Source organism: Molothrus aeneus, chromosome 3 (genome assembly GCF_037042795.1).
Source record: "Molothrus aeneus isolate 106 chromosome 3, BPBGC_Maene_1.0, whole genome shotgun sequence".
NCBI lineage: Eukaryota > Metazoa > Chordata > Aves > Passeriformes > Icteridae > Molothrus > Molothrus aeneus.
Genome location: NC_089648.1, coordinates 96,052,464 through 96,077,847, shown reverse-complemented (window position 1 = coordinate 96,077,847; position 25,384 = coordinate 96,052,464). Strand labels below are relative to the sequence as shown.

The following is a 25,384-nucleotide window of genomic DNA, read 5'->3' as shown; positions in this document are numbered from 1 at the left end:
AACATGCACAAACTCTTTCTTTTCACTTTAGCTCGTAGGTATAATTGTGTTTTCTGGAATATTGCACAATGTAGAATCACATTTTAACTTTACAGAGCTTCTACCTACAGGCAATATTTCCAGAAAATAAGGGATAGTTCACTGAAGCAATATAGCTCCAGTTTGGGGGACTCCCATTCGGAATAAATATTTCATAAACATACTGTAATGAACAGCACAAGAAATTGAAGAAAGAACAACAGCAATAAACCCCAGATTTGTATTGAAATAACTATAACAGAAAATAGGTTGCAGGTAGGATATAGTGCCAAAGAGAGAGTCCCATCAGGTGCTTGTGTTAGGAATGCAAGTGTTGTGTTGCCAGGCACAATTGTGGCTCCTTGTAACTGTATTTGTCATGCCTCAGGAAAACCTGAGATATTTTCTTAATCACAGTAATTTCTACACGTTAACTGTCCCAAGTGGTGATTTTCTACTGCATGTAAAAGCAAAACTAAGGGCACGCTAAGGGCATCTGAAAATTTGGTCTGAATCCAAATAGACTTTTTTAATATGTAGAAGCCTCTCTGCTGCAGGTATAATGCTATGTTATATCTTGAGTTGATTGTTTTGACCATATTCTATGTTTAATTTTGCCATTGAGGTCAGTAATAATGTGCGTTTTTATGTACTCATCAGTACAAGTAAGGGTTAATCCAGTATCCCTATATGCAGTTTAAGCTCATTGTGCATCAAAATTCAGATGATTTTTTAAAACCCTGAGAAGGCAACACAAGCAACCCTGATTAGGCATCTCTATCTTTCTCTGTCAACTGCACTTGAAATGAATGAAAATGTAAGACACCTGAATTCTGACAAAGGAAACAGTAATGGTGTAACATCTGACTTAGCTGACTAGTTGACTGTTTGTTTCCTTGATGCTTGGATGTTTTTTGATTCCTCCTCCCACAACTTTGATAAACAAGAAAAGCCTCTCATTTGGGGGGAGTGGGAGGGAAAAAGCGGGGGATGCTGGAGATGGTATGGCCAGAATTAGATAACAAGAGCTGAGCACAAGGTCCACATGCCATAGTGATTCATGTGATTGCGTTATAACAGCTCATAATAACCAAGCTCTGTCATTCTTTATAGGCCCAATTTTCTAGTTAGATCTTTTTTTAAAGCATCTCCTCATTGTGCGGTTGTTTTATTGAAATGACCATAATAACACTGAGATATTTCTCCCGAGTTATTAAAGTTAATTTAGAATTCAACAATGTGAACAAGTAAATCAAACTCAGTCTAATTAGTATTACTTACTACTTAGATTGGATAGCATCTATATGTCCCAGTGAGATACTGGGTTTTGTTCTGCCATGCATGATGTAAACAATCTAAATAAAGCATGTGTGCATTATCCTGAAAATTATATTTCACAGTGCCCCAGGACAACCTTTTACAATCCCTTGAGCAAATCTTAATCCAGTTTATGTCCTCCATGGAGAATATTCAAGATGAATTAGACATGCCTCCAGAATACAAAGACCTAGTTATGAACTCCTGTGAGGTAGGTTAAAATCATGGCCTCAACATGGAACTGAGACACAGGAGATCTCTGTTTCTAACAGTTCTGTTTCATATTTTCTGTGCAACTCTGCTCAAGCCTGTCTAGAAGGCATTTAGTGTTCCAGCATTTGCTTATTAGCTGCTGTGTTCAGGGAGAAGCAAGAGTTGGCTGCTCTGTGAGAGAAAACAGGAGACAGCAGCGTGTGCACACTGCAAAGGCGAGGTTCCACAGCATCCAAACAAGAAGAGCAGAGAAGGTCTGTGATGGTAGCCAGACCCAGCTAATATTCCACATCAGCAGACAAGTCTGTAACAATCTGACATCAAGCAAAGCAGTCAAATCAAAGCATCAGGGTCAGGATCTGGTCCAGTGATCTTCAGGAAAGCCCATAGTGATAGGGTAGGTCCAAGGTCATTAAATCTCAACATGGCATCCACAGGTCAAGGTTCAGAAAAGCAAAATGCATAACAATGCACAGCCACAGCAGATTCAGCTTTAGTGCAGCTCCTGAGTGAAGGGGCTGTGGGGGCCCACTTCTCACAGCCTTTTCGCTGCAGTCTGATCTAAGCCACAAAGTTGCATGCATTCACAGCTGATTTTGAGTACCTGCAGCTTAAGCTGTAGAGGAGTGTGTGTGTGTGTGTGTGTGTGTGTGTGTGTGTGTGTGTGTGTGTGTGTGTGTGTGTGTGTGTGTGTGCATGTAATGGAGATGCACTGGTACTGACAGCTTGAGCATCATGTTGAATTCCAAACTCAGAATGGTAAATGTCCACTAGAGAATTAGTGTGATGCTGACCAGGAAATGCTAAACTTGTGGCAAAATTCTGTGTCCTAAATTACCAGTGTCAAGAATTTACTAAAGCACTAATTTGAGACAAAACACAGTTATCTGGGATTAATTAAAACAAACCTGCCTTCCTTCTGAACCCTTGATTTATATATTATGCCAGTGGTCAAATGAATATTCAAATAGGGAGTTGGTTTTCCTTTCCTCCTGGGTAAGTTTTGATGATGATAGCCTTGAATCCTAATGGACATTCTCATCCAAGTAAGGAAGGTATGGTTTGTAATGCCTTCAGATCGGGGCCCCATGTTTAGAGGGGGACCTAATTACATGCAGATCTTTCTACTTCAAGTGCTCAAAACATAAACTCAGTATTCTAACAAGCAATGTTAGACCAGTAAGTCTTTCTCTGACTTGGCCAGGTTTTGAAATTGTAAGCAACTGCAGATGCATATAAAGAGGGGACTAATTTGGTTAGTAAACATACCTAAAGGCTTGAGCTTTTTGGGGATCTTATCTGTCTGATTTCTCAACCTTCATGGAGCTGAAGTGTAAAGAAAGCACTGTCTTCTGCTTCTGGAAAGAAAAATGGAGAAACTTATATACATTTCTGCTGGATTGCTGTGAAAACAGGAGCCAGCTGCAAGCATTTCCTCCATACCCACTGCTCTGCAGGATATGGCTTTTAATCGATCTTTCCTGCTCAGGATTCACTAGCTGCTTCCATACTAGTAATCTCTGTATTTCTATGCCAGAGTAATTTACAGTTCTCTCAGTTTTAATTTTGCTGTAGTGTTATCCTAAAGTTCTTCACCATGTCATTCTGTATGATTAAAAAAAAGCTGTTCAACAATGAAATATAGTAGAGATCTGGTTTTGGTTTCTTACAAAAAGCTATGATTAAAAGTATATATTGATTCCCATTATTTATTTTTTCCCCTCTGTGTGGCTTTCCTACATCAAATTTTCTGCCTCTATGCCTGTGAATTTGCTTCTTACATCATCTTTCAATATCCTGAATAACTTAGTTCACATCTTTATAGATTTCTGAATGATAGGTTTAGTTATCATTTCCTTAGAGGTATAGCCATCTCTTCTTTGCTTCATGCTTTTGGGAAGCAATCATTCTACTCTGCTCTACATCACTCCAAGCAATGTAATGTTCATAAAATATTTTTATCAATTCTCTGCTAATGGTTTTTATACCTGCTTGCCTCCTTACTGATCTCTTGTCCTGTCAAGTTCTCCCCATCTTTCTTTCATGGTTTTTATTGGATAGCTAACCATTAGTAAGCTTGATAAATAAACATGTAAATGATCTCTCAGTCTCAGCTTTTCTTCTTTCACCCTTTTCTGCTTCATCATAATTTCCATCCTCTGAGCTTACTACTTTAACATTGTCTTCACTCTCACTCTCTTTACTCTTGTTATCAGCTAGAATCATCAGCACAGACACTTTACCAAGTCACCTTAGTGACTGAAAAATGTTTGGCTTCTGCACCTTACCTGACCAGTCAATCAAATATTGTGTTGTAAGTGATCTTGCCCCCTCTATGGTTTTCTACTTTATGTCTGTAAATAAAAACTCATTCACTTAAATGGCAGCTCCTTCTATCTCCTGCATCAGTCTCCATGTTCTGTCTTGCTTTATGCCGAGTCTTTCTTTTCCTTAAGAAGTATTTTATGGCCAGACAAGAGAGGCTGCCTGAGACCACAGTTTTAGTAGCATGAATGCACAGTAATACTAAGAGGAATGGAAACAAATAAAGCTCCTTCAGAAACAGAGTACCTTTGATGTGGCTCTGGGGCTATTTGACTGCTCATAACTTCATCTTCTTCAAAGTAATGCCCAGAAGGTGGAGTTGTCTTCTAATTAAAGAAGTACAGCTTCCTACCATATGTTTAAAGTGTGTTTCTAGATTATCACATCTTTCAGGAAGTATTCAATTTATCGCGAGAATACATTTTCTTCCATTGCTGATAAAAAACTATTTACCTTTTCATTAGTTCAACTGGATTTTCTTCATACTTGTTATTCAGATTAGGAGACTGATTTTGCTCTTTACATTCCACATGTGCTAGCTTCAAATAGACATATTAAACTTACAGGGTGCATTGCTAATTAGTAAATAGTAAAAAATTATTAAAATTTACAAAAATGCTGAGCTTCCACTTCTCCCACCCCCTGCCCCAGGGAACATGCAGAAATAGTACCTGGAACATATAGAAATTCTATGATGTGATAGCTATTTCCATTAATTAGCTTTCTCAGGGAATAAACTTTAATATTTTTATAATTATTTTAAAGAAAAGTTAATATCTGTAAATACAATTTTAGATGTCTAATTATTGTTTGAAGTTTTGATTTAAAATTTTATTCCCATACCTGAAACAAAGTTATCATAATGAATGTGAAATCAGAAATCACTTGTTAGACTGAATATGCTGAGTGATATTTCATGAGTCTATGAAATTTGTATATTCTTGAGTTTTTCCTCAAATACAGAATTTGGTCTTGAACAACAAAAGTACACACAACCAAAAGAAAACACTTGCCTGCTGCCTATGATTTTTTAAAATTATGTAAGTAGCAGAAAAAATCTGAGTTATTATTAAATGCATCCTGATAATTGCCTGAAACCATGCTGCTTTCTAAGTTGACCTATATATCATATTGATCATATTATGGTAATGGGTAATCTTTTTCCCACTGCACTATCTATAGAAAACAGAAGAGAAATATTCAGAGATCACTGTTAAGGTAGCTTCTTGATTAACCAACGCATTATTCTTAACCTTCATACAGTGAGTCTATTTAAGGCAGAATTTACTTGACAGCAAAGGAAGGATTCATGCAAAGTTCATCCTTGATCAGTGAAAATACCTATGAAGTGTCTATTTCTGCTTTTGCCTATACTGGTACTGTGTCTTGCTACCCAAAGCATGAATAGTGAGACAGTAGCTTCTTTGGTCTGATGAGCCTCAGGAATTCAAGTGCCCAGCAGGCTTCTAGGGATATCCCTGTCTTGTCTGCCCATGGAGCAGTAGGTTCTAATTTAAGAATTTTTCACTTCTGTAAGGATAGCTCTGAGAAGTAGCATATCTGTTAAGTTATATTTTCTTAGGAGCCTTTTTCTGAACATAGTTTCATGTTGGTTCATTGTGAGGAGATTTCATGAATATTATTTACAGAAGGAAAATTGCCATGTTGTTTTTCTCATGTTCATGTAAGAGGATGCCACTTCACCACAGTCCTTCTGTTATGCATAAGCTTGTAGGTGGTAAGAAGTGAGTTTATCTTTGGACTGAGAGAAGGATTTTAATCAAGCCTGCTCACATGCAGAGTTCTGTAGCAAATCTGGAGATCCACAAATGACTCTCCTTTAATAGGGGTTTCACCATTTGTGTTTGTTGCAAATTTTCTTTAAAACGATGGGATTTAAGTGGATAGAGGAAGTCTGTTATAAATGTCTCTTCTTCAATATGTCCATCTCACTCTTTGTTGATGATCCAGGCAAGACTTTGTTCCCTATGTATTCAACATGGGCTGACTTCAGTAAGATTCTTCATTCTATCAAAAAACAAAGGTTTTACATTTAGGGTCAAAAGAATAATTCTAGAATATATATTTTTCTAACTGATTCTTCTTAACAGAGATGTTTTGCAGAAATGCTCAGTGTTCAGAATTTCAACACAAAAACCTTTCATACTCGTTGTTAAAATTCTTTGTTCTTATTCTTGTTAAAATCATCTGTGGCAATAGCAATCATATTTTACCCAGAAATAGATTTAGCAGGAGCTGTTCCAGAAGGGCAGTAAAACATTGTCTCTTTCAAAAATCAAAATGTGTGAAGTGATGAAGTTTACTAAATGCTGAATAATATATACCTAGTATACCATCAATGAGCAAGTCAAAATAGGATAAGAAAATAGCAAATGAGACTGCTAATATACTCATTCTCTGTTGTCTGTAACTGAGATCCAGTCAAATTCTGTATTGTGAGTTATTGAAAATTATAGACCAACGTGGTTACTGTGCTGTTAAAGCACAACACACCAGAATATTACAACCCATAAGAAAGCAGAATCAGAACTGGTATTGCAAATAAGGGGAGAGATCTGTAGCAACCTGTAGTTCAGGTCTACAGCCTCCCTTGTTAGGGGAAGAGGTGGGGCAGGTGCTGCACTCTTCTCTCTGGTGACCAATGTCAGAAATCAAGGAAAAGGCAAGATGTGTTGGTGTGGTTTAGGTTGGATATTAGGAAAATGTTATTCACTCGGAATGTGGTTGGGCACTGGAAAAAGCATCACAACACCAAGCTTAGTAGGGTTCAACAAACATTTGAACAATGCTCTCAGGCTCATGGTGTGACTCTTGGGGTCGATGTCCTGTGCATGTTTTAATTTTAAAACTTGAATCTCTGTTGCGAGATCTGAAGTTGCATTTAGTACATGAGAAAACATCCAGTTGTTTTTCTGTCATGCCTTTCAGTGAATCTGATTTCTGTTCAAATATTATTCAAAGGTCTGATTCTGAAATTTTACTAGTTTTCGTTGAATACAGGAGACTAATGGGTGAATATTAGAGAGAAGGGGAAAATTATTCATGACACTTACTTAGTTGGGTTTTTTTTTGTTGTTAGCAGCCCAGATCAATCAGAGAGCTACTAGAAGTTGCATTAGGCAGCTCATAACTCACTCAGGGTTACAGGGATCAAGGCAATACATTTCAGCTTTTCTTTTCTAGGCCATGATCACAAAAGGTACTCATACAGGAACTACACTATATTTTTTCTCTCCAAGTTTTCATTACACATGAATTAACCACTTTTGTGCTGTGCCAAATAATCTGCTTAAATATCATTCACATATTATTGTGTGTAACCAGGTCATTTTTATAGCTATGGAAAATTGTTGAAAAATCTATTCCTATCAGCTTGGCATGAATCAGTTGCAACAATATTTTGTATTGGTTTTAGTATGATCAGTTAGTAGTTACCAATTCTGAAATTTTCAGTATGGCAGTATCAAACAGATTGTCTGCAACTGCAACATGAAAATGAAATAAAAGGAAAAGAAATATTTATAAAGGATATTAAGAATCAATACAGTTCAAAGCATCACTAAATTGATTAGACTAGACTATTTACATGAGTTCTTCTGAATCAATAATTACTATGGAATCATCAAATATGTATGTATACTTATGTGCAATTGAACTACCAAATTGATCCACCAAAGTGCATCAGAAAATTCTGAAAGAAGCCTTCTGTCTCAGGCTTCCTCCACCCAGAGCTCAACCTATGGCTTGCACTGCAGATGTGCACAGTGAGCACCTGTACTAAATCACAGAATGATACAATTATAGAATATGCTGAGTTGGAACAGACCCATCATTAAGTCCAGCTCCTGGCCCCGTGCAGGACAACCCCAAGAATCACACCATAAGCCTGAGAGCTTTGTCCAAGTGCTTCTTGAACTCTCTCAGGCTTGGGCCTGTGACCACTTCCCTGGGGAGCCTGTTCAGTGCCCAAATCCTCTGGGTAAAGACCCTTTTTCTGACATTCAACCTAAACCTCTCCTGACACAGCTTCAGGCCATTCCCTTGGATTCTGTCACTGGTCACCAGAGTACAGAGATCGGTACCTACCCTTCCCCTTCCCCTCATGAGGATGTTGAAAACCGCAATGAGGTCTCCCATCAGTCTCCTCCAGGCTGAACAGACCGAGTTACCTCAGCCATTCCTCATACAGCATCCCCTCCTGACTCTTCAGCATCCTCCTCACCCTCCTTTGGACACTCTCTAATAGCTTAATATTAATATAGCTGTTCTATATTATGCTGCCCAAAACAGCAGACATGACTTGTAGGAATTGCCATGATACAAATAATTAAAAAGAGAATTATCCATATTGGAAGAGTTTAATTTAACATGATACATAAATATTTTCCTCAGCTTCTGCTTAGGTAATTTTAATTTTAGATGTCTTTTTTTCTGTTTTTTCATCTTTTTTTTCCCATTTTACAATTTTTATTCTTACTAATATTCTCTTTGACTATTTTTCCAGTAGTCTACAATTTGCGTGTTTGTATAAACAAGCAAAAATACTCATACCACAGTGCCTAAAGGTATCCTTGTTTGCCAAGTGTTCCATCTCGTGAATTCAGGACATGATGATTTGGTATGGTTATTTGAAGTAATAATAATAAAAAAACCCAAACCTGTGAGAAACCTTTGCTTTTTTCAAATGAGAAGACATAGTCCTTAGGTGGCAGTTGCAGAACTGAATCATTTGAGTTCCACAATTTGAAACATTGTTTTCTAATACAAACCTAACATAAAAAGAATACAATAACGTGCAAAGTGCATGACGTCTTACTACCTGTGTTTAAGAACCTTGCATTTGAGTTTCTGACATACAAATGACCCAGCACATGAATTATATACATTCTCCTCTTACAGGCTTGTTGACTTTCAGTTCACAATAAGTAATTATTTTATGCTGCAGATTAAAACTGAGGTAGAGAGCCTCATTTCACAATGGAAATGAGCCAAAGTTTCATTGAAACTAGTCAAAGACTAGTATTTAATAAGAATATTAGCTTTCCTAAAATATAAAATACAGTTTGAAATCATACTGAAGACCTGGGAACTATTTCATGTATCCACCTGGTCATGTTGACAGACCTGAACTAGTTGCGTCTACTCAAATTCCATTAAATTATCTTACACCTTGGAGCATCAGAGCCACATTAGGTACATCCTCATAGAATCATTTGGCAAAGTATCTAAAAAAAGGACTTTATAATCTGTGTGGATCTGTAAGAGGCAGACTTCGAAGGATGTGAAATATGCACTGCTGACTCATAGTCCACTTTCCATCACCCAGGATGCCTAGGTACCTTTCCATGGCACTGCTTTCCAGGATCTCATTCCCAGTCTGTATGGAAATCCAGGGTTTGCCTCATTGCACGTGTTGAATCCAACACTTTCCCTTGTTGAACTTTAGATGGTCGGTGATCGCCCAGCCCTCTGTTAGGATCTCTCTGCAGGGGAGGTCTCTCTGCCTTTGAGGGAGCTTCGGCAGCTCCTACCAGTTTCTTACCATCTGTGAACTTGCTTAGTACCTCTTCCAGCCCTGCCACCAAGTCATTTCTGAAGTTGTTGATGAGAACAGAGCTGAGGATGAAGCCCTGTGGAACCCTCTAGTGACAGGTCACCATCACCCTTTGTGCCTGACCTGTGAGCCAGTTGCTCACCCATCACATGATGTGTTTGTCCAGCTGAATGCTGGAGATTCTGTCCAGAAGGATTCTGTAAAAGACAGTATCAAAAGCTTGACTGAAATCCAAGATCACATCTACTGGCTTCTCTTGATCAGCTAGGTAGGTTACCTTGTCATAAAAGGAGATCAAGCTTGATAAGCAAGACTTTATTTGATTGTAAGTAAAAAAACTTTTCTGAACCATGAATGGGAATACATAGGATCATAGAATCATTTCAGTTGGAAAAGAGCTTCAAGATCATTAAGTCCAACTGTAAACCCAACACTGTCCAATAAACACATATATTTATATTTTTTCCATATAAGCTATAAGTCAAAGTTTTAGGTTTTATGCTTTGCTTTTGTTATTCATCACCTAAAAAATTACAAATATTTTGGAATTTTTGGTTCTGAGTATTGTTTAGGTGCCATGATAAATGTCCCTATTTAAAATACAGAGAGAGACAGAGTACGGAAAGTACTCTCCTAGATCCTCACCATTTATCCAGTCCTAAAGTGGTTTTCTGTTTTGCAGAGTGAATTCCATTGAATAACATTGATTTCCTATTTCAATAAAAGGAACTGTCATCCAAAAGGGGGATGAAATATTAAGGCTCTACTATCTAATTAGATAGATAGCTAGATAGGTAGAAGCACCAATAAATACTGTGCAAATAAAAAAACAGCCTAGTATTGTCTTATATAGGCTGTATTTAATTTTTAAAAACTACATAACTCTTAGTTTAATTTTATTTATGGGGAAAATAAAATTATTTTTAAATTTTAAGAACTATTGGAAAAAATCCATTTTTACAATGTTAATATATTCTGTATAACCACTGATTGCATGTGAAAGCACACAATCCATTTTATGCCCCAGTAATTCTGAAACACCTGAACTCTATTCCCTCCACACACCACCTGAAAATTCACAAGACTAAGCATCCCCTTAGTTCTGGGAATGGATTTGACAATTGCAGCCTGGAGGGGATTGTAACTGGCATTATAAAGCCCTGATAGTTTTATAATGGAAAGTTTGAACCAACCTGAAGTACCACCTCATTAGTGTGATTCTGTATACATAACCAGTCTAATTTGAAAATAAGAGGCAGTTATTAAGGAATATATTTGTAGAGTTAATATTGTTAATTTTGTGATTTTACACTTCTCTTGGATTTGAATTACAGTTTTCTTTCAAATAAAAAGTTCTGATGAGACACCTCATGGTTTTCTACTTTAATTTTGCTGTTCTTGTTTTTACAACTGTCCCCCACTGTATTTATGGTTTACCCCCTTGCAGAGTCCTTGCAGTGAACTCATTATGCAGATCGAAGTATAGTCCTGATATCCAAACTCTTCCACCTACATCAGCCTCTCCATAAATTGATTAGGAAGGACATTGCACAGGAAATGTCTATCAATGTGGCTTACATGGAGAATGGAGCTAGGCTCCAAATGTGGTGTTTGTCATCTCTCTGACTGTATGTAAACACTTGCAGCCCTGTCAATTCCTTTAAAGTAGTTTGAGTCTTACTAGACACTGACTGTGTTGCCATGGAGTTGTACTTAGATTTCACAGCAAAGCTGAAACTGATTTCCAGGAGATAGTTGAGTTAGAAAACAGGGAAAAAAACAGAATGAGTAAACCAAATTCCAAACTGACTATTATTAGATTTGACACCTATTTCTTCTGTCTTGATATATCTGTTATAGACATAACACTGATGTTGTTTGGGTATTGGGGTTTTTTAGGTGGAAAAAATATAATAAGAGTTCAGAATGGAGATTATTCTTTCAAGAAAAAAAAAATAGGTGCTAGTCTGCTCTACTTTGTATGAAAACAAGAAGGTCTTTTAATATGTTAATCTTCTTAATGTATCTATCTTGAAATTGTGCCTGTATAGAGGATAAAAGTTCTTATATTGCTTCATTAGCCTGTATCTAGAAGTTATGTTTCCCAAAGCAATTTTAAGCATCCTCTTACTTTTATTGTCACATTTGATCATTTTAGAATTTGCTCTGAAGACACAACAATGTCTTTATGTGTGAATTTCAGGGTATAAGCTGGTACATTCAATGATCCCTGTTTAGAAATTTAATCAGAATCTGACTGACAAATGCTACAATCAATACCACACAATTAATCCATAGTAGAACTGCATAATAAACAGAAGATTATGCTTTCTGAGCCAGTTATTGTCCTATGAATTCCTGCTTTACTTGAAATGTGTCATTAAAGGTTTTGTTATTGCTGTACTGTTGTCACTCTATGATGCTTTAACATAGGAAACAAAATTTTAAATTTGTATGATTTTATGATTTCTCTTACTAGTGGCTAGCATACAGAAGCTTCCTGCTGCATCTGTTTTAACTGACATCAATTTCCCCATGAAAGGAAGAAAAGGAATGGTTGATTGGGCACGAAACTCAGAAGACAGGGTTGTCATTCCAAAAAATATCTTCACTCCTATGTCAACAGGTAAAAAACCATATCAGCATGTGAATTTTCTATTAGCTTTAGCAAGGCAACTGTGACTCTGTCTCATGAGATCGCTGTATAATATGGGAATAGTTCTTTTATTCCTCTTCAAAAGAAATACAGTACTCATAAGTTTATCCTAGAGAGAAATGAATGGGCTTAATTTCAGCACCTTGAACAAAAAGTGCTGCATAAATCCTAGACATTATTTTCTACACCAAAGAAACAATGCTTTGCTTAGTATTGTTCACAAGATTTAATATGTTTGATATGAGGTGAGATGAAGTGCAGTTCTGCTAAATCCCCTGAATCTGCTGTGTTCCAGCAGACAGTCGTTCCAACATAACTCTTACCAAAGGAAGCTCAGCAGGCAAATTAGCCTAACTTCAGGTACAATTTATAAATATCATTGCAGTGCAGATCTCTGACATTAGAGAATTTACAGACATTCTTTGAGAATGCTTAATTATAGATGTAAATGAACTAGAATGGATGTCAGCATACAATGATGGATTTTTTTAAAATGTGATTTTTGATAGTTGAAATCTTTTGATATGCTCCTGACGGTGCTACATTTTTATGACAGACTTCTAGGAGATAATTCAAAATTATGATGGTTTATTTAAAATAAAACTTTTATGCAAAGATAAATGTTATTCAGAGGTTTTCATGCTGATGAAAGCTTGGGAGAGTATTAAAATGTTTTTCCTTACTCTTTTCAGAACTAGATGAATCAACTGTATTTGTACTTGGAGCCGTGCTATACAAAAATTTAGAACTCATTTTGCCCACTTTGAGGTAAGAAATTTCATAAATACAATATGAATTGGACTATTTCAGGATAATAAATATACTATAGGTAAGAATAAAAGCAGACAGTCAAGGCTATTTGCATATTAGTACTGCTGGATATTTTTTTCATTATATTTATAATGTTTATGCATGTATTAATCTTTTGTTCATGCTTAGTTACTTGTATGATATAAGTAGCCTTTTCATCAAAGTGCCTTAATTTCTATTGTATGTAATCTATATTAAACTTAATTACAGAAATGTTTGATCAGAAGTATATGCAGCGATGTACATTAATGCTCAGGCCAGTTGTGCTTCAGTCTATTGTTTGTCCAGTTAGTACAAATGGTCTTGTAATGACATTATAACTTGATACATTAAACATGTCTGCTTTACTTCTACAGAAGTCTCTAGCAGTAGTTTTCCAAATATTTTTTCAGTGCAAATTGTATTCAGAATCTACAGCAGGGCTATAGAGAAGATCTGTTCTCAAAACGAGACATGCATGTGCTGAACAGCTGTAGTATATCAGTTTTGTGGGCCATACACATGCAAAAAGATATAAGAAGGCATCTTGTTTCACTTTTTCCTTTCTGTACTTGCAAAAGACAATTTGGAAATAAATATTTCACCTCCTCTTTTCTAATTACCAGTTATGATAATTTCGTGGTCCATTTATACTATATTATTTTATATGATCCTGGTCTTTTAATGCCCTTTTACTGTACAAGAAGCACATGCAGATTGTGTCCCAATAGGTGCTAATGAATTCACAATAATTAGAAGAAAAGATAATAATAAGGATGACACCAGAAAACTTTTCCCTGCTCTGTTTAGCCCAAACGTCAGGATTTGAAACAAAGAATGGAAAAGCAAGAAGTTTTTGCCACAAACTATCTAAAAACAAAAAAGGCTAATTCCTAAGAAAATTAAAATCTACTTCCTAGAAAAGTTTCAGTGTGCTGTGCAATGAGGAGCTGCAATTTAGGGACAAAAATGTCTCTGAGGTAGAGCCACAATTTGAACAGTGATGTCCTGACAGAACACCTTGATGCCTGAAAGTGCTGGCAAGGGCCATCTGTGCTTAAGGCATGGTATAAATGACAGCTCATCCACTTCTGAAGTGTCACTAAGCACTTTCCATTTATTGTACCAGTTTCTCAAATTAGCCACGAAGGAAGAGATGTTTGTAAAAGATTTTTTTTTTTACCCCATACTCAAAGAACCATGACAACTGACTTATTGGATTTAGTTCTTTTTGGTAGACCTTCGGAAAAATCTGCCAATCCTAGGAAAGCATCAATATGGCCATGTGCTTTTCAGATCTTTACATTGTAAACTGCAGTCTATGATCATGCCTTTTCAACTTTCACATGTCAATAGTTTTAATTTACAGAAAAAAAAGATGTAAACTGAATAATAAATTCTGAATATTTGCTTATATGAAAAGTCTTTCAGGGCTCTTATTTCATCCATTATGAAGGTGAAGTTGATATCCCTTACTGGATTTTTCCTAGAAACAATACCATACCAAGTAGTAGGAACAAGGGCAGAACAGGGACATGAAGTGTAGCAATGTAAACACTATGGATTATGGGTGCTTTTTCGTTTCCAAATTTTTTGCTTTTGTCTGTTCTGCTTTAAGCTGGTTATTTATTTACACTGCAAATTTAACCACTTCTCTGTACAATTTAGTTCACAGATAGGTTTTGTAACTTACTTTTCCAAAATGGTCTAATAATCTGTGGATATCTATTAATAAATGAAGTCTTTAGAAATTTAAAAACAAAGGTATCCTACTTTGCCTCTGAATTTGTTCAGTATTATTTGAATCTAATTCTCAGATGTGGAAAGGAAACTAGCACTATTACTTTTATGTATGTGAATGAGGAATCAAAGTAATTATTAATCTGTGATATAAAAATATAATACATACCCAGGTACCTCTTGTCTCTTCTTTGTTTGGAATATAGCACTTTGCATTTCGTTAATGAAATATATTTCTTATAATGAAGCTATACTGAAACTTAAGTTTACATCTCTTACCTCATCAGGAAGTGTATCATGCTGGATTTCTTTGCCCATGGCAGTCATTTTCAAAATATGATCTCATGGCCTTAAAATAGTACCTCAAAAAAGTCACAATTTCAAACTTTTTTCATAGAATTATAGTATTGAAAGTTTTGGGATGGAAGGGGCCTCCAAAGATCATCTAATTCTAATTTCCTGCCCTGGGCAGGGCCACTTTCCACTAGACCAGGCTGCTCACAGCCACATCCAGCATGACTCTGAACACTTGTAATGACAGGACATCCGCAGCTTCTTTGAGCAGCCTATTCCAGTGTCTCGGCACCCTTGTAAAAAAAATTTCTTCATTATGTGTAATCTACATCTATCCCATTTCAGTTTAAAACCTTTGTGCCTTGCCCCTATCACTACAGATATTGGTAAAAATTCTCTGTCTTTCCTCATAGGAGAGATATTCTAGCCCAGTGATGATTTTCATGGCCCTCCCCTGGACCTGCTCTAACACTTTCACGCCTTTCTTGTGCTGGGAATTTCACAGATGGACAAAGCACTCTAAGTGGTGTCTCACAAGAGCAGAGTAGAGGCACACAATAGCGTCCCTTACCCTCCTGGCCGTGCTTCTTTTGATGCAGCCCACATTGCCAGCTCATGTTCAATATTTCATCTACAATATCCTCCAGTATGTCTTGACAGGCTGCTCTCAGTCCCTCTACCCTCTAGACTGTATTGATTCAACCAGGGATTGCTTCAGCCCAGATACCTTTCCATCAGCTTTGTTGAACTTCCTTAGTTTTGCATGAACCTGGCTCTCAAGCCTGTGGAGGTCCCTCTTGGTGGCATCACTTCGCTCCACACTGTGGATGTCAGCCACACTGTGGTGTCATCTGAAAACTTGCTGAAGGTGCCCTCAATCCTTTTGTCAATGAAGATACTCAATACTCTTGAATGCATTTTAACACATTCAGATATTTTAATGTTCATTCAGATAGAATGTCAGCAAATCCTTTGATACTGTCTCCCATGGCATTTTCCTGGAGAAGCTGGCAGCCCATGGCTTGGACAGATACTCTTTTCACAAGGTAATAAACTAGCTTGGATGATCAGGCCCAGACTGGTGGGGAATGGTACTACCTCAAGTTGATGAACAGTCTCTAGTGGGGCTCCCCAAGGCTCAGTATTGTCATCCCTGTTTAATGCCTTCATTGATCTGGATGAGGGGATCAAGTGCACCCTCAGTAAGTTCGCAGATGATACTAAGTTGAATCATGATCTACTGGAGGACAGGAAAGCTCTGCAGAGGTATCTGGACAGGCTGGATCAATGGGCTGAGGCAAAATGTATGAGGTTCAACAAGGCCAAGTGCTGGGTCCTGCACTTGGGTCAGAACAACCCCATGCAGCACTACAGGCTGGGGCAGAGTGGCTGGAAACCTACCTGGTGGAAAAGGACCTTAAAGTGTTGGTCAGTAGCAGGCTGAACATGAGCCATCAGTGTGCCCAGATGGCCAAGAAGTCCAGTGACATCCTGGCCTCTATCAGCAATAGTCTGAGCAGCAGGACCAGGGCAGGGATTGTCTACTTGTTCTCTGACTCGCTCCTTGATGAGGCCCCATCTCAAATCCTGTGTTCAGTTCTGGGCCCCTCACTACGAGAAGGACACTGAGGTGCGAGTCCAGAGAAGGGCAACTGAGCTGGTGAAGACTTTGAAGCACAATTCCTGTGAAGAGAGGCTGAGGGAGCTGGGTTTGTTTAGCCTGGAGAAAAGGAGGCTCAAGGGTTCTCTTTTCATTCTCTACAACTTCCTGAATGGAGTTCATAGCCAGGTGGGGGTTCAGCTCTTTTCATAGGCATTTAGCAACAGGACAAGAGGAAAAGGCCTCAGACTCTGCCGTGGGAGGTTCAGGTTGGACATCAGGAGGAATTTCTTCACTGAAAGGGTGCTTAAGCATTGGAATAGGCTTCCCAGGGGGGTGTTGGAGTCCCTAGCCCTGGATGTATTCAAGAAATGACTGGATGTGGCACTTAGTGCTATGGTCTTGTTGATAAGGTGGTGATCAATTAAAGGTTGGATTTGATGATCTCTGGTGTCTTTTCCAACCAAGTGATTAGGTGATGCTGATGATTAGGTGATTCTGTGATTCTGTAACTTGAAATTGGAAAAAAAGCTGCAGCTGTGGTTAGTGCTGAATTTGTTGAGTTCTTACACTCCGTGAAAATTTGAACTGACATGCAGGTTTTAAAGTGATGTTTATTATGGTCTGGTTTTTATTATTTTACACTTGTTTGGGTAAATGAATGAGGGTTTCTATATATCTTACTGCATTTGGAAAAGGTATATTCTAGTCTGCTCACATTTTGCAATGAAAAAATATCTTACACAGGTTTATATTAGCTACTCTTTCTACTAATCTTGCTTAACTGTAATAAATATTATTGTAATACCATATTAGTGCTGAACACAATGATATGGTTCACTGCATTATTGTTCTCTATGGAGCAAACACTGTAAGATGTGCAGGAATGTAACATCATCTATTTTTTACATGATGCCTTGAAGTGCACAACACTGGAATTAAAAAAACATTCTGGATAAGTATCTTATGTGATGAATTTCTAAGTAAAATGACAGTTAAATATATAGCAAGGGTGAGAATAAAGATGAAAAAAAATTAAACCAAGGTAAAGTAAGTAAAATGATCTCATGATTGAGTTTGAAGGCCACATCATTTACACCTGATAACCTAATAATAAAGGTGATTTCTACCAGCTGAAGTTAGATATCTAGAAAGCTTTACCAGTTCCCATGTGATTTCAGTTCCTGGCTGTACAGGAGTTAGGGTGGGAATAAAGAAAATATTTGGTTGTAGTTTCCAGCAGAATAAAGACAACACACATTCCAATGAATTCCTTAATTTTATCACTCAGAGGTATGCAAACTTCTGCATCATCACAAGAAACTGCTTTTTAAAAATAAACAAACAAACAATTTTAAAAATGTCAGTATATTTTTATAAGTACTTCCAAAGTACATAACCACAGAATCGCAATCTGCTACATCACAGGTGTTCTGTGAGTAAAATGAGGATTTCATTATCTAGAGCAGCCTATACAATATATTTCACAAATCCAAAATTAGCTGCATTTTACCATATGTGTTAGATTTTTCTGAGTTTTACTAACATAGAGTCTACTGGAAATTACTAAACACAGTGTGAGATGGGAACTTGCTACTGCATTAATATAGAAGTTTTTGGACTTGTGTTTAATCCTATGGGTACATGTACATTCAGAGAATTTTGCCATGAGTATTTAAATGAGAGTTTAGGAAACAAAAAGAAAAGGTTCTTCCTTATAAAAATGGAAGAATGGGGTTTTTTTCCATGCACAAGTAAATAAACTTCATTTGATTCTATTTCCTAATATATTTTCCTGCATTGCACTGTTCTTGTAATGTCTTGCGGATTTTTTCATAGCAGATATTGAAATATCGAATATTTTCAGAACTCTAGACTGAATATTATTTCCATAGCTCTTGCACCCCTGAGCACATTTATGTTATTGTTAAGTTCACAGAAAACTGATTCTCAGTACAATACTCATCTAAAAGATATTATCTATAATTTCTCTCTTGAGCACTCTGTAGGAATACATTGCATGTTGCCATAATATAAAATAGTTTTTTAACTTTTCCTGTAAGAAATAAGAAAAATAAAGAATCAATGATTTTGCTGTATCAAGAGGTTTTTTTCATCACTAAAACAGCCACCATAAATTTCTTGCTAAAATTTTTTTCACAGAAATGTTATTTCCCCCCATTTGAAACATTGTTTCTAACCCTGAACTTCAGGGGCTGTGCAACCAAAAAAAGCCCCTTAAATTTCTTTAGGTCAGCTTTGTTAGACTAAGGATGTACCTCACACAGGCTTTTATTGCATCACATTACAGATTTAGCATCTGTAATTTTTCTGTAATGCATTCAACTTTTACACATTGATCTATAACTTCGATCATGCTGTCTTGGGATAACAACATGCCTTATTCATAAGTTCATTTTTCTTAAGTAACAGATTCATTCTAAAAAGAGAAGAAGACATGAATTTCATGCCACATAGGATCAATATGATTTCTCTTATATGAAAGAATATGCTCAAACTGTATATACCCTGATAGGAAAACAGCTTAATCAAACAACTCTTTTATTAATATCATTATTAACTCACATCAGAAAAATGCTCTAGGACACCAGCTCTGAAAGCATTTCTTGAGCTTTTACTCCATCACTTTGCTATCTTGAATCTTCAAGGATTTATTCAGCCATAGTTTCCAAGAAATTTAATAGATTGTTTTTGAATAATTTATTTCAAAACTTAACCCTGATGAGCATCTTTCTGGACTGTCAGCTGAGCACCATCCTGTAAAACTTCATTTCTCATTAATGTTGAATTTTAGATTATTTTTGATGAAGGAGAAGAAGCTTAATGGTGGAGTCACTCTCCACTATAAAAAATCTGTAATATAATGCACTTTCCCAAGTGTGAATTGGATCATCCCCATTCTATGTCATTCGCAACGTTAGAGGGACTGAAGCTAAAATGTCCAAGGACATTTTGTAAAATCTGATTATTTAAATTCCTGGATAAGTTTTCTCAAAACTAGGCTGTTTTTTACAAAAATATCTTCAACAGAGATAGCAGCAACACTGCACCAGTGGTTTTGAGATTTTTTTCAAATTTTTAAAATTTTTTTGACTACAAAGCTTTGAGCGTTAATTTAGAGGCATCTTAATATGCTAGATGAGTTTAGAATATACTTTAGAATATACTTGACAGATTGTATTCTTCCAGGGACTGTCCAAGCAGTTAAATATGAAATATGCAAGTAGGCATTCAGCCCAGACAGGACAGCGATGAGGGATGCAGTTTTCATTTCACAGTGATATAGGCAGTTATATTTATTTTCTTGTGAAACAGTTTGCTAGGGGCTCTTGAGAATGTAAGGGGATTGGTAGAGTTTTAATGAGACTGAGGTAAAATGAATGTACTGAAGTTACAAACTAGGTACTTAGATGTGCCTTCAGATCTCACCCCAGAACTGTTAGAACTGTTAGAAAAGGAGATGATAGACCAAGGAAAACATTTTAAATGACGAAGACTGACTGTAAAAGAGTACTGAAGTAGCAGTATTTACAACACTTTCCATGAATTTCCAAAATTGATGTAATCTCTGAATAAATAGTAAGTGCCATTTTCTCTTGTCATGATGTGTTAGAGAAATCAAGTATTTTATTTATTTAGAGTTTTATTTACTTTGGGGAAGGTTGGTTCTATTTCAATAATTACAGATATTCAGCTACTATAACTCAACGGAATGCTCTGAAAATTAGCTAAACTTTAAATTTTAACCTGATAGATACGTTTTTGTCAATAGTGTGTGAGATTTAAAGTTTAACCAAAGTGAAGAAATAGGAGTTAAGTAAAATAGAAAGTCCGTTCCATTGTATTTACATTATGTGATTTGGCTGAGTAAAATTGGACTAGAACTCATACCTTGCCCCAGAAGGACAATTTCATTCCTTGTGCTGAATGAAATGCCTGCTGAGCTAAGTTTCTATTACTGTAGCCATGGCAATTCCTGTTTCAATGATCCAGCAAAATGGAATTCTCTCCTAAATACAAACTCCCTAGAGAAAATAAGCAATTAAGCAACAACAGAAGCACGAATATTTATACTGTCTATTATAAATAGATCTAAACTGTTTTGTTTCTTCTTTGATAACATCCTTGGATAACATCCTTTGGTGACATTTCTGTGAGGTGCGGAAAGCTGCCTTACACACAAAGTAAACACCATAATGGTCACCAGAAACAGTCAGGCTGATAACTGATGGTCATTCTCGACCTGATGGGGTCATAAGAAGCAAGGATCTCAGACATGAACGTGTCAAACATTTCTTTATGGCTGTATTAGCATAACCTTGGCATTACTAGGTCTGTCCTGAAAGGTTGCTATGATACATAGCGTTCCACATTTTACATGAAAAAATAAATTGATGATGCATTAGAAAAATTGACAGAAAGCTATTATTCTGCATAACCTGGTACAGTAGCATAAGACCAAATCTAATCTCACATATGAGAAAAAATTTCATTTGTTTTGGCAGGATTTCAGTCAGGGCACAATTGTGGTTTAAATTCTGAACAGTATTTAGCTGATGAAATTGCCCACTCATATACCAAATACAATTTTTTTAGAATTGGAAACAGGTATGTTTTTTCCATGAGCACAGAATCAACAGAACTGTACAGTCTCCCATTGCACTCATCCATCTTCACAATCCTACCATTAACGGTCAGAAAAAAACCCAGCACAGCACTTGGGAAGAAAAATGACTGTCTTTTCTAAAACATATCTAGTATAGATGAGATACACTCAAACATGCACAGAATGTTTGTGTTACCAATGCATTCTTCTAATCGATAAATAGTAATTTAAGGAATTGCAGTTCTGCATCATTTGTGCTTTTCAGTCTTCAACGTGTGGAGTACAGTTGGAAATAAGTGTTTTCACCACTTTCAACAAATTATATTCTCCCTTAATATTTTTCAATTAAGTCACAGAAAATACCTGATGAAATCATAAGATGTAGTATTAGAAGTCTCATTTAACCTTATGAACACTTAAATTTTCCATTTTTGCATTTTCTTACAGGAATTTTACAGTTGTTAATTCAAAAATCATTGTTGTTACTATACGACCTGAGCCTAAAACTACAGATTCTTTCCTGGAGATAGAACTGGCCCACCTGTCTAATGTAAGTACAAGGATAGTTAATATGCTTTTACAAGAGTATTTGCCAGATCACATGAGAGAAAAGTGATGTTTTAATTATCAGGTAATAAAAAGCAGTTTAACTTCTAAAATTTAAGCCCAGGAACAGTGTAACCATCTTTGAAAGGAATGTGTGCTTCTTTCATGCATCCTTATAAACAAAACAAAATTAATTGCTGTTTTGTGAATGTTGAGGGTTTTTGTTAAACAGCAATTTCTAGTTTCCATTAAATGCATTCATGATTACAATTGAAAATGTATTATTGTACTGCCTACTTAACCTTTTTCTCCCTGCAGAGGTCATAGAGCTGTAATAGTTCTTCAGGCTCTTTCTTCCTTTCTTTCATTATTTTACAGAAGCCAGTTTTTACTTAACCCATTGTCGCATATTGAAAAAATGCTTGGGTTCCAATTTAGCTTACAGTCCTCATAAATGCCTGAGATTTTTTGTTTAAAATTCATTTAAATTCATCATTTAAATTCTATACTTTTCAGGCTTTAATCTCATATTAAAAAGGTTATAAATGTGAAAAAAAGGATTTATTTCCAAATATATGAAAATACAAAGATTTTTTCCTTTCTGTTTTTAGCAGTCTCCCAGTGCTCACAGGGAGAATGAAATACATCTTTTGTGGAAAATTTTTGTCATATACAATACTGGGAAAATAATGTTAAATAGCAAGCATGGGGCTTATTTGTGTGAAGGCACAATATATAAACTCTCTCTGTTTATGTTGTTAATAGCTAGCATTTGCTTTGAATAAAGTCATAAAGAGTCAGAAGAGACAATTACTCAAGCTTTTGAAAATAGTATTGGTATGCAAAAATCTTTAAAGCTGTTATTTTTAAGTTAAAACCGGTTACTCAAGTGGTCATACAGGTACAATTCACCTAGAGAAGTTCCAAATATTTCATTCAGTAGCAAAATTGAAGTAGTGAATCTGGTCAAAAGTATGAAGAAAACTTTTTAAACTCTAGATCCTTCATTAACATTTTACTCAAGGTTAGAAAAAACTATTCACCATCAATGGTCATTATGACCTGCCATTCAGTTCCCAGAAAAATACCAATGCAAAGAACATCTTAATGACAGTTTGGCAGAGAAAAAGGAACAGAAGAACATAAGCTGATCTGACTCATTACCTTGCAACAATACTAAAAGTGTATTGATGAAGAATTGTGTCGATTTGTGATTTTATGGTTCTCGGTTTAAATTTATTTATAAGATGGTTTAGGACATGTAGATATCGTTTTCTGTTTTGTTTTATTTTCCTTCAGACCTAAATTGCATTGTCTATATTAGAAGAAACATAACTTTTACATAACTTTTGCTTTCTTTCCGATATTTTACTAAAGATATTACAAAATATTTGCTGAAGTAAACACAAATTAATCCTTTACATCAGGGGAAAAATCAATCACCTTTGAAACAGACTACTTGTTTTGATTTTACTAAGACCATTAGTAAGAAGAATTTATGGTAATTTTCAATGCTAGATTTTATAATTATTATTTCAACAATGCATGAGGGGCTATTACAAAAATTGCAGAATATGACATATTTTGAAGCTGAAATCACTACTTGCAAAAGTAACAGGTAAGGTGGCATGTGGGGTAACAGGTAAGAAAAAACTCATTACATTGGTCACATGCAGGAAAAGAAGTTTTAAAATTATATAAGAAAATAATACTTGTAAGCAATGTAAATAAATAAAAAAATAAAACTCGTAAGCATTGAAAATATTTAGACCAAACACAAGCTAATAAAAAAAGCACCACACAGGCAAAAATAGACTAATAAAAGCTTGAACTGCTAACCCCAGAAGGTGATATTCTACAAAATTCTTGGAGAGCACTTTCTTTTTCAACTCTTTTTTATCAATCCCTTTGATTAATTTACAGAGCAAGTTTTTGCCAAGTTTGAAAAACTTGGAAATTAAACTTCATTGTTACAAAAGATCAGATTAGAGACACTGTTTGTCACTTTGCTTTGGCAATCTTTCAGTAACAGAATATTAATTAATATTGTATAAGCTAGTGTCTTGACAAAGCAAAATTATAATAACCTTTCCAATACATATCAGATAATTTCTCTTTTTTGGTTCAGTTTTCGTTTTATAATCCAGAGAAGCATCAAGTGCTTGGATCAAATTTTCATGCATGCTATATTTATGTAGGATCTCAATCCATCTGAATATACAAGTTGGATTGGCAGATACAATGACAATATATTGCTTCAGAAAATCTGTGAATACAAAATATATATAATTTTAATATCTTTAAACATTTTGTCACTTGTGTTCAAGACTTCATAATGAAACTTTTTCCCTTAAATGGAACTAAAGAAATAAGGCTGTAGATGCACAGAAATAATAATTTGTAAATTTGAGTATTCCTTTAGAATCCAATTCTTTGCTGCAATTTTTTCAGCTGAAAGTAAGGATTTATTCTATTATAAAATATTTCCATAGAATGAGCTTCATGCACATACAGCAAGATAAAACCATTGTTCAAATATCTTTAATATTGGAACATTATATATTAATGGCTCACAGATTAAACATTATGTCAGTTAAAAAGATTAATTATTAAAGAGAAAATATGTTCTCTTTCATCTGATTTTTTTAATGTCTCAGTATTATATTTGTTCTTTCCAAACCTTTGTTCTTACAAATGCTGTTCATTTATTCAGAACAGTTTGTTTGCAAATTGATTTAATGATGATATTTTTAAGCATTTTGTAGAGCATGCCTACTAGTACATAGGAGTATATCCACACATTTGTTCTTTCACATCCTTATCTACTGCCTAAATTAAGTAGATAAGATATTATGAAAAAAGATGGGCAAATGGATTATTTAAAGAGTTAATATGGCTAATTAAAATCAGGTTTAAAATACCAATTTATTCAAAATTTATAATAATGTCTTAATTTTTTATCTGGTGTATTAAAAAAACCGGAGGATTATCTTTTAGAGGAATTGCAAACCACAACTGCATGTGCTGTTTGAAATATATTGCATGGTATTTGGATTTGTAAATAAATACAAATATAAAAGAAAGCTGACCAGAGTGGAATGTGGGTTGCAATGCATCATTGCTCAGTTGGTCAGAGCATTGTGCTAATAACAAATAATACCACCAAGGTTGTGGGTTCAATCCCCATATGGCCATTCACTTGCGAGTTGGGCTTGATAATCCTTGTGGACCCCTTTCAATTCAGAATATTCTGTGATCTGTGATTTAGAGAATGTGGTATTTGGTCTTAAACTGTGAACATGTAGAGGAATAGTGGCCACATTTTTCCAGTAGATTTATTAGATTGATTAAAGGGACACCAAAGCAATCTTTTACAAAAATGCATAACTCAAACAGAATCCTATTTGCTCTAGAGAGAATATGAACTCTCACCTTCTGACAGCACAGAAGTTTACTCCAGGGCCACTGGAATAACAGGCCAGCAATAGCATAGGACAGGAAACTTTCAATGTGACTGAAAACCCTGGCTACAAAACACAGTTGGCACGGTGCTGGATCACTGTCAAAGCTGCCGATCACATCTCAAAAGTTCAGTTTTATATGCCAGACAGAGATACATACACCTACACACTCACACACATATGCCCATTTTTGAGATATCCAAATAATGTACTGTAGTGTATA

The 25,384-nt window shown here is 35.7% G+C and overlaps 1 protein-coding gene across 6 annotated transcripts in view; it reads left to right on the top strand.

The window, feature by feature from the left end:
* Positions 1-25,384, top strand: part of ADGRB3 (adhesion G protein-coupled receptor B3) — a 446,706-nt gene that overhangs the window by 244,447 nt on the left and 176,875 nt on the right. For all 6 annotated transcript variants that reach the window (XM_066547462.1, XM_066547459.1, XM_066547457.1 and 3 more), the window contains exons 13-15: positions 11,928-12,074; positions 12,797-12,872; positions 21,602-21,704. In XM_066547462.1, the coding sequence (XP_066403559.1) occupies positions 11,928-12,074; positions 12,797-12,872; positions 21,602-21,704 (326 nt within the window). The remainder of the gene's footprint in view (positions 1-11,927; positions 12,075-12,796; positions 12,873-21,601; positions 21,705-25,384) is intronic.